We start from the raw sequence: 15,992 nt of genomic DNA on the forward strand, positions 1-15,992 counted from the left end.
TTCTTCTGTTCAAAGTTCTGGAGGCCTCATAGTGGCATTGGAGAAAAAGCTTAAATTACAAAACAATGTTATAGTTAACAAGAACATTTGAACAGGAGCAGTCTCATGCAGTCGTAGGTCTACCAGCCTATTTGAATATCAAGTTCAACTTTATAACACTGAAAACTCTGACCTGTTTCATTTGTTATCAGCAAACTTATAGCATGTTGTCACCGCAAGTATTCACACTTGGGCAAATGTATCCTTTAAAATGTTTTATATGGCTGTAGCATGCATAAGAATTTATCATTTTTAATATTGTCAGAAATGGCCAAAGGTTGAGAGTTTCCTTGATGACGAGATTTGGGATTTTTAGCATTAAATCATTTCTGCACAGCTGCATGGGTGACAGTTGATGTAATAGTGGAAGAAACCATGTGCTAGTTTTAGAGGGGGCAGTTAATAATAATAACTTTTATTTGTATCCCGCCCTCCCCCGGCAAACCAGGTTCAGTGCGGCTAACATCATGTGAAATATACATATTTAAAATTTTATAAACACAATACAATTGAAATGGTCTCAAATTAGAGCTAAATTTCAATCCCACCCCGATGGCACCTAATTATTCCACATTAGGGAGGGTGTTATTTTGAGGTGGCCATGCATCCATGCCCTTTATCGATGTCTCATAATCCTGGTGGGGAGGAGGATGGACACGGAAAGGGCATTTTACAGGAAAGGGGAAGGATGAAAAGGAAGGAAACAGCAGGGAAGGCATTTAAGTTTAGGATCAAGGGAAAGGGAGGGAAGAAGGAAAAGGAAGAGAGGAAAAAGGAAGGAAAAAAGGGAGGTTGGCTCTTTGTGTATTCCCGTCACTGCCCTTAATCGTAAGCCTGGCGAAACATCTCTGTCTTACAGGCCCTGCAGAACTGGGTTAAATCCTGCATATATGAATGGGACAAGTTCTGTTTGTTGCACATCTTGGCTGCCTCTGAGTAGTGTTTGAAGTGCTTTTGTGGACACATGGTGTAGGATGGGGTATTCAGGGATATGTTCAATAGATCCGCTGCAAGTTCTTAGTCCACTCTCAAAGCTTCACAGCACTTTCAGTCATTTCTTTTCCAGGTTGTAAGAAGAGTGTGGAAGAACTGCTGGGTGACTGAACTTGCTCTTTTATGTGTTCTAGCTCCAGAATCTGGGCATTAATCCGGCCAACATTGGCTTCAGCACTCTGACTATGGAGTCAGACAAATTCATCTGTATACGAGAGAAGGTAGGGGAACAGGCCCAGGTGGTCATCATTGACATGAATGATCCCAGCAACCCCATTCGCCGGCCGATTTCTGCTGACAGCGCAATCATGAACCCTGCCAGCAAGGTCATAGCACTGAAAGGTACGGAAAATCTTTTTCAAAGCATTTAAAGATGTTTCTGAATGCAGTAAGCTTGGATTTTTGTTGGATTTTTAGGTTTTATTGCTGTGCCTTTTCAGTAAATGTCACTGCTAATATTTTTTTCCTTTTTTGCACTGTGAAAAGCTGCGTGTGATGTTGTATACATGATGCTGGCAGATTGAAATCGCCAGGGTTTTAGTTGGTAACTTGAGGACTTTGTCCACCCTGAGGCTGGTTTTTGATATAGCTGCTGGAACATAGTCACCTAAAGCTTGTTAATGTGATTGAGTTCTGTATGTGACTGGAAGATTAACTTTAAGAAAGCAAGATCCAGATTATAGCCTTACAAACCTTTGGGGAATGGGGGTGGGGGGCAGCTTGAATTCCCACTGCCCCCACCCCATCACTCTCTTCCAGGATTTTTCCTTGAGCTGACTCTCAACTGCTGTTGACATAGTATCTCCCTGGAGCATGCTCAGTTCTCATCAGGCTGTTGTTGAGGGTTTTTCTTTGAGTTACTACACAAAGTAATGTTCTTTATCTCTCGAGAGGCTTCTGAGTAGGTGGAGGTTCCTGCCTTGTCTGTGGGTAACCTGATCGTACTGCCATATGATTGGCAAAGGGGCTTAGCAGAGGATGGTCTAACCCCTCCATGCAAAGAAAGATTCTGGCTGTATCCCAGAGCAGAGAAGAAGGAGGACAAGAGTTGGTTTTTATATGCCGAATTTCTCTACCACTTAAAGGAGACTCAAACTGGTTTACAATCACCTTCCCTTCCCCTCCCCACAACAGACACCCTGTGAGGTAGGTCAAGCTGAGAGAATGTGACTTGCCCAAGGTCTCAGCCCAGCTGGCTTCATGTGTAGGAGTGGGGATACAAATCCAGTTCACCAGATTAGCCTCTTCCGCTCATGTGGAGGAGTGGGGAATCAAACCCGGTTCTCCAGATCAGACTCCACCACTCCAAACCACCGTTGTTAACCACTACACCATGCTGGGATGTGGAGAGAAGGTCAGATCAGAATGCCATTGGAACATAGCTCCACAGTTCCCCAGGCTGAGAGTTGGCATTCTGCTCCTCCGCCAATGCATTGGGCAAATTTCTTGGGGGGGGGGGGAGGGATCAGAATGCCAACTCTCAATCTGGAGAACAGCTGAGATGGGATGTTCTACCCTCCTTTCCCAACGCGGTTCACCATCTACTTGAAGGTTTGGCCTCTGAAGCCTACAAAAACCCTTCCCTCTTCCTTCTTAAAGTAGTTTATCACAATAGAGAGTAGGCTTAACTGTTTGGCCTTCAGTGGCAAGTTAAATTTGCTTGCGAGAGACCAATCGGGACGCTCTTAATTTCGATGTCAGATAATTGATGTAGTCAGACAACACATTTCTTGTGTGCTAGTGCCTTTTGTGAACTTATTTGCACGCCCCCTGGAAATACCCAGAATGACCATGTGCAAACTCATTGTTTGGTCTGTGCACACACACACATGAATCTTTTGTACAGTGCAGTATCCCTGGATTAGTTCTTTCCCATTGTGGAACAAGTGACTTTTGGATGTTAGTTTTGGCCTTTAGGCTTCCAGCATGGAATGGTACCCATCATACAGGACCTTAATTTCATTTATTCATTTTACTCGAGTCAGCCTTTTTTGCTGAGACTCAGAGGCAGATTACCATATTAGAAAACAATGCAATAAAGAAAAACAGTTCGGGTTACAAAACAATTTGTACAGGTTGACTGTCCCTTATCTGGAATCCTTGGAACCAGAAATGTTCTGTATTTCAGATCTTTCCATATTTTGGAATATTTTGGAATAGTTGCATATACATGATGAGATATCTTGGGGGTGGGACCCAAACTCGTTTATGTTTTATATACACTTTATACACATAGCCTGAATGAAATTTTAAACCGTGTTTTTAATAATTTTGTGTACATTTAACCATCCGAAAGAAGCTTGGCGCACTGCTGAGGGCCTGTGAGTAATGCCTGCATGTTGGCTCAAAACCTCCGGTTTTCAGGTCATTCAGGTTTTTGGATGTCTGGTTAACCTGCATTACAAAAATTAGAAAACAGTGCAATAGAAACAAGATAGTGATATAGTGCAATACTCTACAACCCTGTTCCTTTTTTTGTAAAAGTGCCCTCTTGACCAATTTGGTGTTACATATTCTGAGGTACAACAGAAGACTGAGATCCTTCCTGACCTGCTCAGGCATGCCGTTCCACCAGGTGGGAGCCATAATAGACAGTGCTCAGGTACAGGCAACTGTTGATCTTACCTATTTGCACTGTGACACCTTCAGACAGCTTTTCTCTGGCTAGTTCAGCTTTTGCAGCTGGTTATACAGGCAGAGGTGGTCCTTTTAGATATGTGGGTCCTGGGCCATGAATGGCTTTCTGAGTAATTACCAGCACCTTGAATTGAACCTGGGAGATGATTGGTAATCAGTATAATGACTGTAGAATAGGGATAATAATCTCCAACTAGCTCCTGGTAGCAATCGAGTTCTGTACCAGTCAGAGTTTTAGAATTGTCTTCAGGGACAGGCCTGTGTAAAGTGTGTTACAGTAATGTAGCCTTGAGGTTACCATGGAATGGATCCATGTGGCTACACCAGAGCAAGGCAGGGAGACACTTTCCAAGCTAAATGAAGGTGGAAGAAAGCATTTTTTGTGTGGCTGAACTTCTTCAGCAACAATGCAGGGTCCAGTATAGGCCCTAGATTTTAACTGAGCTATTAAGATTAATCTGATTGAATTGATCCATACACAAGCTAGGCAGTGGACCATATACTTCTGCTGCCTGAACAATTTTACAGCCAGCATCCAGATTGGAGCATGTTTGAGAGTTTTGAGCAAAAGGTTTTGCAAAAGTGCCACAACTTAATTGTCTATTCCTGATAATTTAGACCTAAAGAATGAGCAAGTGCCAAAATATTCTAAGCAACTGAGCTGGACTTGAACGCGACCTCAAGTAAGCCACAGTGCTGGATTCTGCCTTGAGGATGGGAGAAGATGGGACCCTGTCAGTAGTTTCCAGGAGGTTGCTATCCAGGTTCTCACTGTGGCCTCAATAGAGCTGCCAGTTGGGATCCTTAAATCCTTTCCCCCTGAACATTCCAGAATCCAATTGGATCCATAAGTCTCCGTGCTCATGTTTTAATTGGTTCTCCACCCCTGCAGAGTTGGTGCCACATTCCCCTGTACCTTGAGGAGGTAGCAATGGGACTGTGGTACAGGCTGAACCTTCAGGTCCCAAGCCAGACGGGCTCCCCACTCCTGACTCCATTCAGAAAGTTAAATCACATTGTATATCTTTTTTTGAGTTCAGTATGTCCCAGCCTAGTTGAGATCTTAAGTGCGTTCATGCAGTGAGCCTTCAATACTGATCTCCCATAATGATAAATCTGGTGGTCTCCAAACTATTCCTCAGAGCATTTCTGTTAGTTCAGATAGGGCACCCGCTGGCAAAATAGGTGGCTGGTAGACCAGTAGAATGTTCATTGATCTCAAGACAAGGAACGATCAGTCAGTGCCAGCAATAGTTTGTACTGGGAAAGAGAGAGAATTATGGAGATTGATGGCCATCTCCCCCCCCCCTTGACCTTCAGTTTGGGGTTGATGAAGGACTGTATAACACAGTCAGCATTAACGGAGACAGGGTGTGAACTAATGTTACCTGTCTGTCAGGAGCGTTCCTGAAAAATGTGTGGTGTGGCTTCCAACTGAAGTACATTATTGCCACAAAGTAGGAACGATTCTGGGATAAGAATATAAACACTTTTGCAAGAGAGCATAGCAGGTGCCCAATGGTGAGTGGTATACAAACCACATCAAACTTCCATATTAGATATTGTTTCTGGTTATTCTCAGTAAATTAATCCATAAAGCACAGTGGCTTGTTAGACTTTTCTAATTTGTTCACTCAGTAAGAAATTAGGTTATAGCACATACAAAAAACAAAATATACACCAGAGGTCTCAAAAGATAGTCCTAGTAGTAGTAATTTTAAGATCCAGTCTATTTATCTTCAGGGGGTTATTATTGTGTTTTGGTGCCGTTGAGATGACTTTTGCTACTATTTCTGTGGTCCTATCAATTCCTGAAAGATCAGCAGTGTAATGAAGGGGCCATAAGAGGACTTATCAACTCTTAACAGCATACAGCTCACAAAGAAAGAAAAAGTGTGCAATAGATTCTGGGTTCTGCAGGGGCATATCCTCTGCTCCTTAGGAGCAGGAGATTGTTCCATGGGGGGTGGGGGCTCTCATGAATTTCCCACTCTTGCATTTCGCTCAACTCCTGTTCATGACTGGCGCTGTAAGGAGGAGGCCAAGTACTGTAAATATCCCACCTGTTGCACAACAGATCAGGAAACTTAGTCTGAGTCCGTAAGCTACGATGCAGCACATGTCCTGACTTGAATCGAACTGTGTAATGGATGAGAAGTGTTTAGTCACCCCTGCCCAAATGTTCGCACTGTTAATGCTGCTTATCTGCCTCCACTAAAGCCAACATGTTGCCCTGTTTTCTTCCTCGGTGGAGAAACTAAACTTGCTTTTGTACTGATCTCTTATCTCTCTCGTTACAGTAGTTTCCTCCCTTTTTTTCTGATGGCTTTAATGTTGTATCACTATTTTTTTTTTGTCACACCTTCAATGCTTTCTTGTGTGTGAAGATGGTGAGTTAACTCTGTTTCAGATTGTATTTGTGTTTGTCCTGTTTTATGAAAAGAAAATGCGAAAGGCTTACTGGCTTAAAGGCTTAGCAAGGCGCACCACTGAATAATTGACGTGGAGGATGACAAGGAACCTGCCTTCTGTTGCTGCTCCTGAGCCTGGTTCTCAGGACTCCTCCTTTTAAAATAAACAAACAAAAAATAGTGGCAAGAGAGTGGTCTTGAATTTTAGGAATTGCAGCATCTTTGCTTGGAGTTGTAAAAATGCTTGACTGAAAGCAGAAACTTGGATATGCATCAAGCTTTTTATAAACAGGACTGAGACTCCTACAATTTCATATCTGGCTTCTTTTTCCTTTTTTTTGGTTTGCTTTTCACGTTTTCAGGAAAAATGAAGCCACAGTCTGGCTCCCAACTAAAAGATGCAATTTTGGATGGTTCCCACTCCCAAAATTCAAGATTACATAGTGAAAGGACTAGTGGTTTTCAAATGAGACTGGACCCTATTGATGCAGTCTTGGGTATTTTTTTTGCCCCCAGACCCTTTTGATAACAGGTTTGACTTGTTACCTGGAGGCTAACAACCAGTGCAAGCTCATTGTAGATAAGAGTTCTGAGCCTTGGTAGGTTTTTGTGGCTTAGCCTTTAACCCTGAAACTTAGTTGTTTATGGCTTTGAAAGTCTGACTTGCATAGCTTCTGTGCCTTGTGTTCCCTTGGAGTAAAGATTGTGTAAACATATGGGGCTAGTAATGTCCTTGGAAGTACTTGCAGCTTTGTTTCCCCTGCACTGTCTACAGAAGGTTATTCGGATGCCCCGTCCTTTGTCCTTGTATGCCTGCATGTGCCAGTTCTCAGGATGAGAGATGGGCATGCTTTGAGGCACTGTGGATCAATTAATCGGGGCGGGGGCTTGTTACATGGGCCAGGAGACAAAACGCCAAGCCAGCCTCTCTTATCAGTGATGTATACCAGACCATGTGATCAGTAAAAACTCTGCTGGCTCAAATTGGCACTCCATTTGGTCCAGAATAGTGTTGAACACAGTGGCCAGCCCAATGCCCTGGAACGCCTAAAAGAAGGTTGCAGGCAGAGGCCAAGACCGTCTGTTGCTCCCCCACACTGATATTTTATTTATTCATTCACTTTCGCCTTTGTCCCTAGTAGGGACCCAAATCCATTTTGGAGTTTGCCCTTGAACGTGAGGACTCCATTTGGTCATCATGCCTAATAGCTTTTGATGTACCTCTGCTTCATGAATTTTCCTAATGTCACCCTTTTAAAGCTATCCTAGGTCATGGCCATCGTTACGTTCTGTGGGAATGTGTTCTGCTCCTTATAACAGGGCTAGAGAGAAAATAATTGGGGACCTCCTCCTCTGCATCCCACAGGCTGCTATTTTGGCCAGTTTGAAAGCATGCTCTGTGGCTCTGCTCTCTCCCCTCCTTTCTTGCTGCCACGTCCTGAGCGTGGCGCAAGTGTGGACAGGCAGTTTGTCTGCCTTGACTTCATAGTATGTGTGGGGAAGCTTGGGCAGTGTTCTTGATGTTAGGACACTTTCAAGCACCGGTTTGAGAACTCTGTTCCAAATATAAGGGTGTGGTTCTATACCTTACCAGTAGCTTCGTGTGGGTAGCTGTGTTAGTCTGCGGTGATAGAGCAAAATTTGCAGTACAGTAGCATCGGAAGAACCAACAGCATTTTGCAGTAAGTTTACGTAAGTCAAAGCTTTGGCTCACAAAGCTTATACCAGGGTTCCCCAACATTTTTGAACCTGTGGGCACCTTTGGAATTTTGAGCGAGAGTGGGGAGCATCACCCCAAAGTGGCTGCCACAGGAGGTGTAAACAAACCCAAAACAGCTGCTTCAGGAGTCAGAGCCAAAAGGAAATCCTGATCCTCCAGTGGAAATTCCTTTGGGTTTGTCCATTTTCTGAAACGCATGTCAGGCACTAAGGGAAGTACTGGTGAGTTCCATGGCTCCCACAGGCACTATGCTGGGGAACACTGGCTTATACCCTGCAAAATGTTGTTGGTCTTTCGGGCGCTACTGGACTTGAATCCCCCCCCCCACTTACTAGCAATGGTTAATGAACTCTCCACCCCCAGCTTGATTCTGAATTGGATTTGACAAACTTACCGTAATTATTTCTCTCCCCTCGTTGGGAAAAAAACAACCTGGGGCTTTTGGGGGGGGGGGTATTTTCGGGGGGAGCCCAGTTTGGAAACTCTGCATTCCTAGGGTTGGTGATTTCTGGCTTGCCTAACATTCCAGGACACACAAGGATGTTGTTCTCTCTTGGTTTACAGTCCAAGCTTGATGTTCTTCTTTTGGGATCTAGGAAAATTTGCACTGTAAACCTTTGGATTTCGGCAATGTGATTCTTATAAATATGTTGGTCCTCTAGGAAGCTCAGGGACTAGAATTGCCACTTTATCCTTGCAGCTAGCTTGTAAAGTTCAGTTAGGCAAAGACTGGCCCATGATCGCCCAGTGAGCTTTGTGGCTAACAGAAATTTTAACCCTGGTCTTCCCAGTCTTTGCCCCAGTGCTTTTAATCAGCTGCACACCACACTGGTTCCTTACTTGTGGCAAGGATGCTGAAAGTGGGGCGCTTTAATATGGATATAAATATCCATATTCTTTCTATGACAAGCACTTCTCTCTCCCCACCTTCCTGCCTGGTTGTCATTGTGTTCTCCCGTCTCCCCTTGTGTAGCACACGGTACGCAACAGCAAAGAAACTTTGTTAAGGGTTTTGGTTCCCCCAAGTTACCAGCTAACCTAACAAAGTATTCTAGTTTGTGACTACCGTTTTCCCATTCTCATGGAAACCGTTTTGTGTTTTCTCCTGTACTTGTACTAGATGCAAATACAATGCGTGTAGCACTCTTCTTGTATGCCTTGGTGTATTTTTATTGTAAATGAGTCGAGTAAACCCTGCTACTTGGGTTAAAGGATCAGTAGCCTAGCATGAAAAGTAGCTGTTGTTTCAACTTTGTTAAGAACAAAGCTGTGTTTGCAACACCTGGATATGAAGCCACAACCAATTCTGCAATTGGTTTAGCTAGAACTTGCTTTTGTGTAATAGATTTGGCTTTAGAAATGTTGATGTCTGGTTAAAAAGCCTGCTGAACACTGGGAACTTCACAGCCAAACACCATGCATGATGCCTCCCCTGCGGTAAGGTGTAGTTTCCTCATTCGAATTCCATAACGCAGTCACATCACTTTAACCACTCATCACTTTAACCACCCTTTGAATCTAATGCTAATAATAACCTTGACTGACTCGCGTTGTGCTCTTGTTTTCAGCTGCGAAGACCCTTCAGATCTTTAATATTGAAATGAAGAGTAAAATGAAGGCGCATACCATGACCGACGATGTCACCTTTTGGAAGTGGATCTCTCTGAACACTGTTGCACTAGTCACTGACAACGCTGTGTACCACTGGAGCATGGAAGGGGAGTCTCAACCAGTAAAAATGTTTGACCGCCACTCTAGTCTTGCGGGCTGCCAGATCATCAATTATCGTACAGATGCCAAGCAGAAATGGTTGCTTCTGACTGGCATATCTGCACAGGTAACACTTTAGTGTAGGTTTACCCTTTCCAGCATACAGTTGTAGTTAGTGGCGTGGGCATGGCTGTACGCTTGGTATCCTGCTCACACTTGCCTTGTGAGAATAGGTATGCATCATGACTAGTATCCATTTTTACTAGTAGCCATGGATATCCCTATCCTCCAGGAACATGTCCACTCCCCTCTTAAAGCCTTCCAAGTTGGCAGCCATCACCACATCCTAGGGCAGAGAGTTCCACAATTTAACTATGCGTTATGTGAAGAAATATTTCCTTTTATCAGTTTTGAATTCTCACCCAGCTTCAGCAGATGACCATGTGTTCTAGTATTATGAGAGAGGGAGAAAAGCTTCTCCCTTTATGATAAGTATTTAGATAAGCAGAAGGCCATAAAAATATACCAGTTAATTTGGAAGCTGAATTTGTCCATGTCAGTCTGTTTGGTTCTCATTGGCACTTCCTCTTATGTGTAATGGCTGAACTTCATTTAAAGATCACCTTAATTCACTTGGCCCTGTCCTGGAAAAATCTCCAGAATTAAACTAGAGCTAATGGGACAGGAGTATTGTTGAGCATACTGCAATGGATTCTGGTTAAAGGAAGGCCCTGTTGGCATTCTTTAACTAGAGCTTCCATATGCTGGTAGTTAAACAGAAGTGCATTTTCATGGGGCAGCTGAAATCCAGTTCCCTGTGAATATAACCGTGCTTTCCGCAGCAGAGGGAATTGTTTGTGTTAAATAGCAGATGTAGAAATAGATGTTAAAGGGGCTTCTGGGTGCCTTATAAGTGTTGGAGAAGCTGGAGGAGCCCAGTAGCATGCTCCTTTCGGTTGTGAGATTGGTCTAGGTCAGTGGTTGGCAAAACGTGGCTCCCGAGCCGCATGCGGCTCTTTGGCCCATTGAATGCGGCTCCCTGCCTCCCCCCCCCGTCTGTTGGCTGATGCAGCTCCTCCGCATCTCCGCTCCCAGCCAGGCAGAGGCGCCGGGCTCCCGCCGGGCTCCAGCGCTCCCCAGGCGGGAGGAGCCAGCAGGCGAGCGGGAGGCAGCGCCCCCCTTCTCCTGCCTCCCCTCCTTTATCTCTCTCTCTCTCTCTCCGGCGGGGAGGGATCAGAGGCGGCGGGGAGAGGCGGCGGCCGGCCGCTCAGGCTTCTGCTGCAAGGGAGGGGGAGAGGCAGGCTCCGCCTTTCGCTGGGCCGTCTCGAGGCTGGCGGGGCTCCGCCTACCCAGCTGTTAGGCGGGGTGCGCCGGGCTGTTTCCCGGCCCCACCTCCTGCTTCCCTGGCTGCCCGCTCCTCTCTCCCGGCCGGCTGTTCCGCTGGGAGCCTGCCCCCCTCCCTCAGCTCCCCTCGTGGTCTGCAAGGGGTGGAAGAGTCGTCGGTTTGTCGTCCCGCGTCGGCCGGTAAGTCTGCCGACGCGGGACAAAATCCTCATCCCTGGCTGTGCGTGGGTGGACGTTTGGCTGACTGGGGGGGGGTGCGGGAAAGATAGCGGAGCCGGCTTCTTGGGAGGGGCCTTCGCTCGGGGGTCGGCGCGGACAGGCGAGACCTTTGCCCTGCCACTGAATGGGAGGTTTTGCCTTGGATTTGCCACTCAAATGCACATTTTCCCCATCCAGATTCTCAAAACTCTGCATGGGGGTTATTGGCCATTTGTGAATGGGAGCTTTTGCCTTGGATTTGCCACTCAGATGCACAACTCAACAATAAGCCCCCCTGCAGTGTTTGTCAGTCATTGTCATGATTTAATTTTATGGATACCTTACTTACTTTTTTCCCTCCTCAGAGGCCATGTCAACCCACTGGCTTTCTTGTTGGTAGACCTGGACTCCGAGGAGGGGGAAAAGTCCCCCTTCAGAGGCCAGGTCTACCAATTGGCTTCTATGGGCCCCCGGAGGCCAGGTCTATGCCAAGAAAGCCAATGGGTAGACCTGGCCTCCCAATGGGACTCAGCCGGAGGCCAGGTCTACCAATAGGCTTTTATGGCGGTAGACCAGGCGTCCAGACAGGACTCCGGACGGGGAGGGGGAAATGGCAGGGACTTACAATTTATTTTTTTATCAATAAATAAGATCACTATTAAGTATGATATCAAGTTTTATTCAGTGTACCTATAGTTTAATTAAGACTTAAAACTTTAATTAAAGTTTATTAAGTTAATAAACAGTGTACCTACCTATATAGTTTAAGAAATTTGGCTCTCAAAAGAAATCTCAATCGTTGTACTGTTGATATTTGGCTCTTTTGACTAATGAGTTTGCTGACCCCTGGTCTAGGTAGTGTTGCAAAGCTGACATGAGTCAAAGAGAAGTTCCCTTTACCACTCTTCTGGAGTGTGACACAGACTGTCTAGGTTTCCACAACTATGTTGGCTTTTTCAGCTTGTGAGTCTGATTGTACAAAGGTTGTTGACTTCAGTCTCTTTGTGTGTCCTCCTTTCTTCAAAGCAAAACCGTGTAGTGGGCGCCATGCAGCTTTATTCAGTAGATAGGAAAGTATCCCAACCCATCGAGGGCCACGCTGCTAGCTTTGCGCAGTTCAAAATGGAAGGCAACGCTGAAGAATCCACCCTTTTCTGTTTTGCAGTGAGAGGCCAAGCTGGAGGCAAGGTAGGTTTGCATCTCTGGTAGTCTGCCCTTGCATAGGAGGGGAGAGGTCCATGTCTGCTCCCTGGGGCTGCTGTCCTCATAAACTCAACGGAATAATAATTAACCATGGGGGAAACTGTCTCTTTTTCCCTTTGCAAACGGCATCAACAGTTTACTATTGTATGTTTGTACAGAGTACCTGACAAACTGAGTGAGAAGCCTCCTTTCAGAGAGCTTTCACTGATGAGAAGGGAAATTTGATATGGTGATTTAAAATGGGGATGAATTAAGTGGTAGATTGGAAGCAGGGGAGGCTGTGGCAATTCAGAAGGAAACACTTCTGGAGGACTGCAGAGTGACACTGCAGAAGGGAAAGGCATCAGACAGATGCCACAGAAAGGAGATTTTCAACAGATTGTACCTATGTGACCTGACTGTAATTCCACCTATTTCTGGACTGGCTGCACAATGCAGTGGCCACAGTTCAGTGTAGGCAAGGCTATACAGCCTGGCCCTTGCAGTTCAGCCTAGGATTAAAATTCCGTCAGCTTCCTCCCTGGCAGTGTTCAGTTTCATCTTGCTTCTTACATGTAGGTTTTTAAAAACAACTTCCAGGGGCATAGCTGTGTTAAGTCCATTGCACGAAAACCCAGCAAGAGTCTTGCGGCTCTAGTTCACAATAGTCTATGGTAGAATAAAAAAAATTCGGACTGCTTTGAGGTGTACAAGACCCCTGCTTGAACTGGTGGGGCATATTATTTTGATAAGGCCACTGAACTTACATGGCTGTTTGCTAGTTCCTGTATGCTTCTTGGCCACTACAGTCAATTTGATAAACCTGTGCGCTTAGAATCATAGCGTTGGAAGGGACCACCAGGGTCATCTAGTCCAACCCCCTGCACAATGCAGGAAATTTACAACTACTTCCCCCACACACACACACCCCAGTGACCCCTGCTCCATGCCCAGAAGATGGCCAAGATGCCCTCCCTCTCATCATCTGCTTAAGGTCATAGAATCAGCATTGCTGACAGATGGCTATCTAACCTCTTTAAAAACCTCCAGAGAAGGAGAGCTTACCACCTCCCGAGAAAGCTGGTTCCACTGAGGAACCGCTCTAACTGTTAGAAAGTTCTTCCTAATGTCTAGACAGAAACTCTTTTGATTCAATTTCAACCCGTTGGTTCTGGTCTGACCTGGAGCAACAGAAAACAACTCGGCACCCTTGTTCCTAAGGAAGCTCAAGGTACATAATCCCATCCCATGTTCCCATGCAGTTGCATATCATTGAAGTCGGGACACCTCCAACAGGAAACCAGCCATTTCCCAAGAAAGCGGTGGATGTCTTCTTCCCACCTGAAGCGCAGAACGACTTTCCGGTAGCAATGCAGGTACGGTATAATGCCAAGAGGAATACCTTCTGTGTCTAGGGTGGGAGGGGAAAGACACTTTGATTCAGGTTGGTGTTAAATCATTTGGGGTTTCAAAATGCTGAAGAATGAGGTGGCTTCCTACTCTTCACTTTCAAGCCTTGGGCTTAATGTTGTAAGCTTAATTGCTGCTTAGCCTTCCCTTTTTATAGAACAGAAGTTCAGGTATTTTTAGATTTCGTAAGAGTGGTAGTTGGTTGCTTAGCAAAATTCTTTTTTGCTGTTTGAATCGTTAGCACGCGTGAGCCAAATTCAACTTGTAGGGTTCTATATCAAATTATAAATGTTCATGCATTAATATTCTGTGGCTTCGTGGGAGTGCTGGTATTCTGTGCAATGTTCAGCATCTGTAGTACCTCAGCTTTGTTTTAAAACAAGCTCATAATAACCATTGTGATGGCAAAGAGATCCTTGAAAATGTAGGGAATTCCTCCTCATGTCTGAAATCTGAGGGTGCAGGAGCAGGATTTTTAGTGGTGGAAGACAGGGCTTTAGTGCCTGTCATGCTCTTTGCCCTGCCTGATTAGTGGAAGGCGAGCAAGTTAGACAAAAATGAGACAATTGTGTGAATTTAAAGTGTTCAGCTTTTTTGTGCATCCTTTAGGGTGCTGACTAAAATCCCATGACTGCACAGAGAACGTAGATCTGATCATGATGTGATGGGAGTCTTAAGGATGGCCTCAAGGTTTATTTTCATTGTTCTGCAGATCAGTGAAAAGCATGATGTGGTCTTCCTGATCACAAAATATGGCTACATCCACCTGTACGACCTTGAAACAGGCACCTGTATCTACATGAACAGAATCAGCGGAGAGACCATTTTTGTCACCGCACCCCATGAAGCGACAGCTGGAATCATTGGAGTCAATCGAAAAGGACAAGTAATGCCATTTTATTCTCCTAGGGCAGTGATGGCGAACCTTTTAGAGATGGAGTGCCCAAACTGCAACCCAAAACCCACTTATTTATCGCCAAGTTCCAACACGGAAATTTAACCTGAATACTGAGGTTTTAATTAGCTTAAATGATTAACAATTTCCTGGTTGTTCTCCAGCATGATATAGTGGTTAAGGTGTCAGACTAGGATCTGAGAAACCCAGGTTCAAATCCCTACTCTACCATGGAAACCACACTTACACACACACACTCACACACACACACACACGGTGTCTCTTGCTATCTCTGAGGAGTGCTGTAAGGATAAAACCAAGGCTAAATAAATGAGCCACCCTTAGCTTCATGGAGAAAGAGTAGCAAAAACAATGTGGAATGGATTTTCCAGTAAGGTTTCTGAGCCTAGCTACATTATTCTGGGACTGGAATGACAGCCCCCAGAGTGCAATGACAGCCTCTGGGACTACCAGAAGTGTTCTGGGACTGGAATGACTGGGCTGTCATTCCACTCTGGGGGCTGTCATTCCAGTCCCAGAACACTTCTGCTAGTCCCAGGGGCTGTCATTCCACTCCTGGGGCTGTTACTGCAGTTGCAGAATCATTCTCCTAATCTCAGGGGCTGTCATTCCACTCCAAGGCTAGTCATTCCAGTCGCAGAACACTTCTACTAGTCCTGGCAGCTGTCATTCCAGTCGCAGAGTAATGTAGCTAGGCCCAGAGACCTTAATGGAATATCTATGCCACATTTTCTTTGCAATTTTTTGTGCTGTAACCTATTTCAAAGGAGCGCATGCAAGTCAATGGGCAATCCTGGCTCCCATTATCTTCAGTGGGCTGTGCAGCCTCTCCCACTGTTTCAAATGGGCAATCCTCTCATTCATTTTAATACATCCCTTTTCCCAAGCCAGCCAAGGCCAGTGCCTGCCTCTCCTGCGGGTGAGTAAAGGGCAGCTCCTGCCTCTTGCCCAGCCCAGGCTGGGTGGAAAGAAAAGGGAGAACTCTCCTCTCCTTCCCCCCTGCCGCCAGACTGGAGGGTGAGAGACTCAAAACGGATAAAAGGAAGTATTTCTTTATACAACACATAGTTAAATTGTGGAACTCCCTTCCCCAGGGTGTGGTGATGGCTGCCAACTTGGAAGGTTTTAAGAGGGGAGTGGACATGTTCATGGAGGAGAGGGGTATTCATGGCTACTAGTCAAAATGGATACTTGTCATGATGCATCCCTATTCTCTCCAGGATCAGAGGAGAGAATTCCAGCTCAGGCTGGGAGGAAAGAAAATGGGGGGGGGGGAGAGAAGAGATGCACTTGGAAACACCGCAGGCTCCAGGTCGGGAAAACTACCCTCTCCCTCCAACTAAGGAAAGTAGCTTCTTCTTTCCAGCCCAGACTGGGAGGAAAGAAACGGGGGGGGGGGAGAAACGGGGGGGGGAGAGAAGAGATGCACTTG

The 15,992-nt window shown here is 45.5% G+C and overlaps 1 protein-coding gene across 1 annotated transcript in view; it reads left to right on the plus strand.

The window, feature by feature from the left end:
- The window catches only part of CLTC (clathrin heavy chain), a 90,836-nt gene that overhangs the window by 27,587 nt on the left and 47,257 nt on the right, over positions 1-15,992 (plus strand). Inside the window, exons 2-6 of the mRNA XM_056864882.1 lie at positions 1,167-1,374; positions 9,369-9,637; positions 12,079-12,240; positions 13,497-13,610; positions 14,357-14,530. Coding sequence (XP_056720860.1) covers positions 1,167-1,374; positions 9,369-9,637; positions 12,079-12,240; positions 13,497-13,610; positions 14,357-14,530 — 927 coding nt within the window. The remainder of the gene's footprint in view (positions 1-1,166; positions 1,375-9,368; positions 9,638-12,078; positions 12,241-13,496; positions 13,611-14,356; positions 14,531-15,992) is intronic.

The sequence above is a fragment of the Euleptes europaea genome, chromosome 19 (assembly GCF_029931775.1).
Source record: "Euleptes europaea isolate rEulEur1 chromosome 19, rEulEur1.hap1, whole genome shotgun sequence".
NCBI lineage: Eukaryota > Metazoa > Chordata > Lepidosauria > Squamata > Sphaerodactylidae > Euleptes > Euleptes europaea.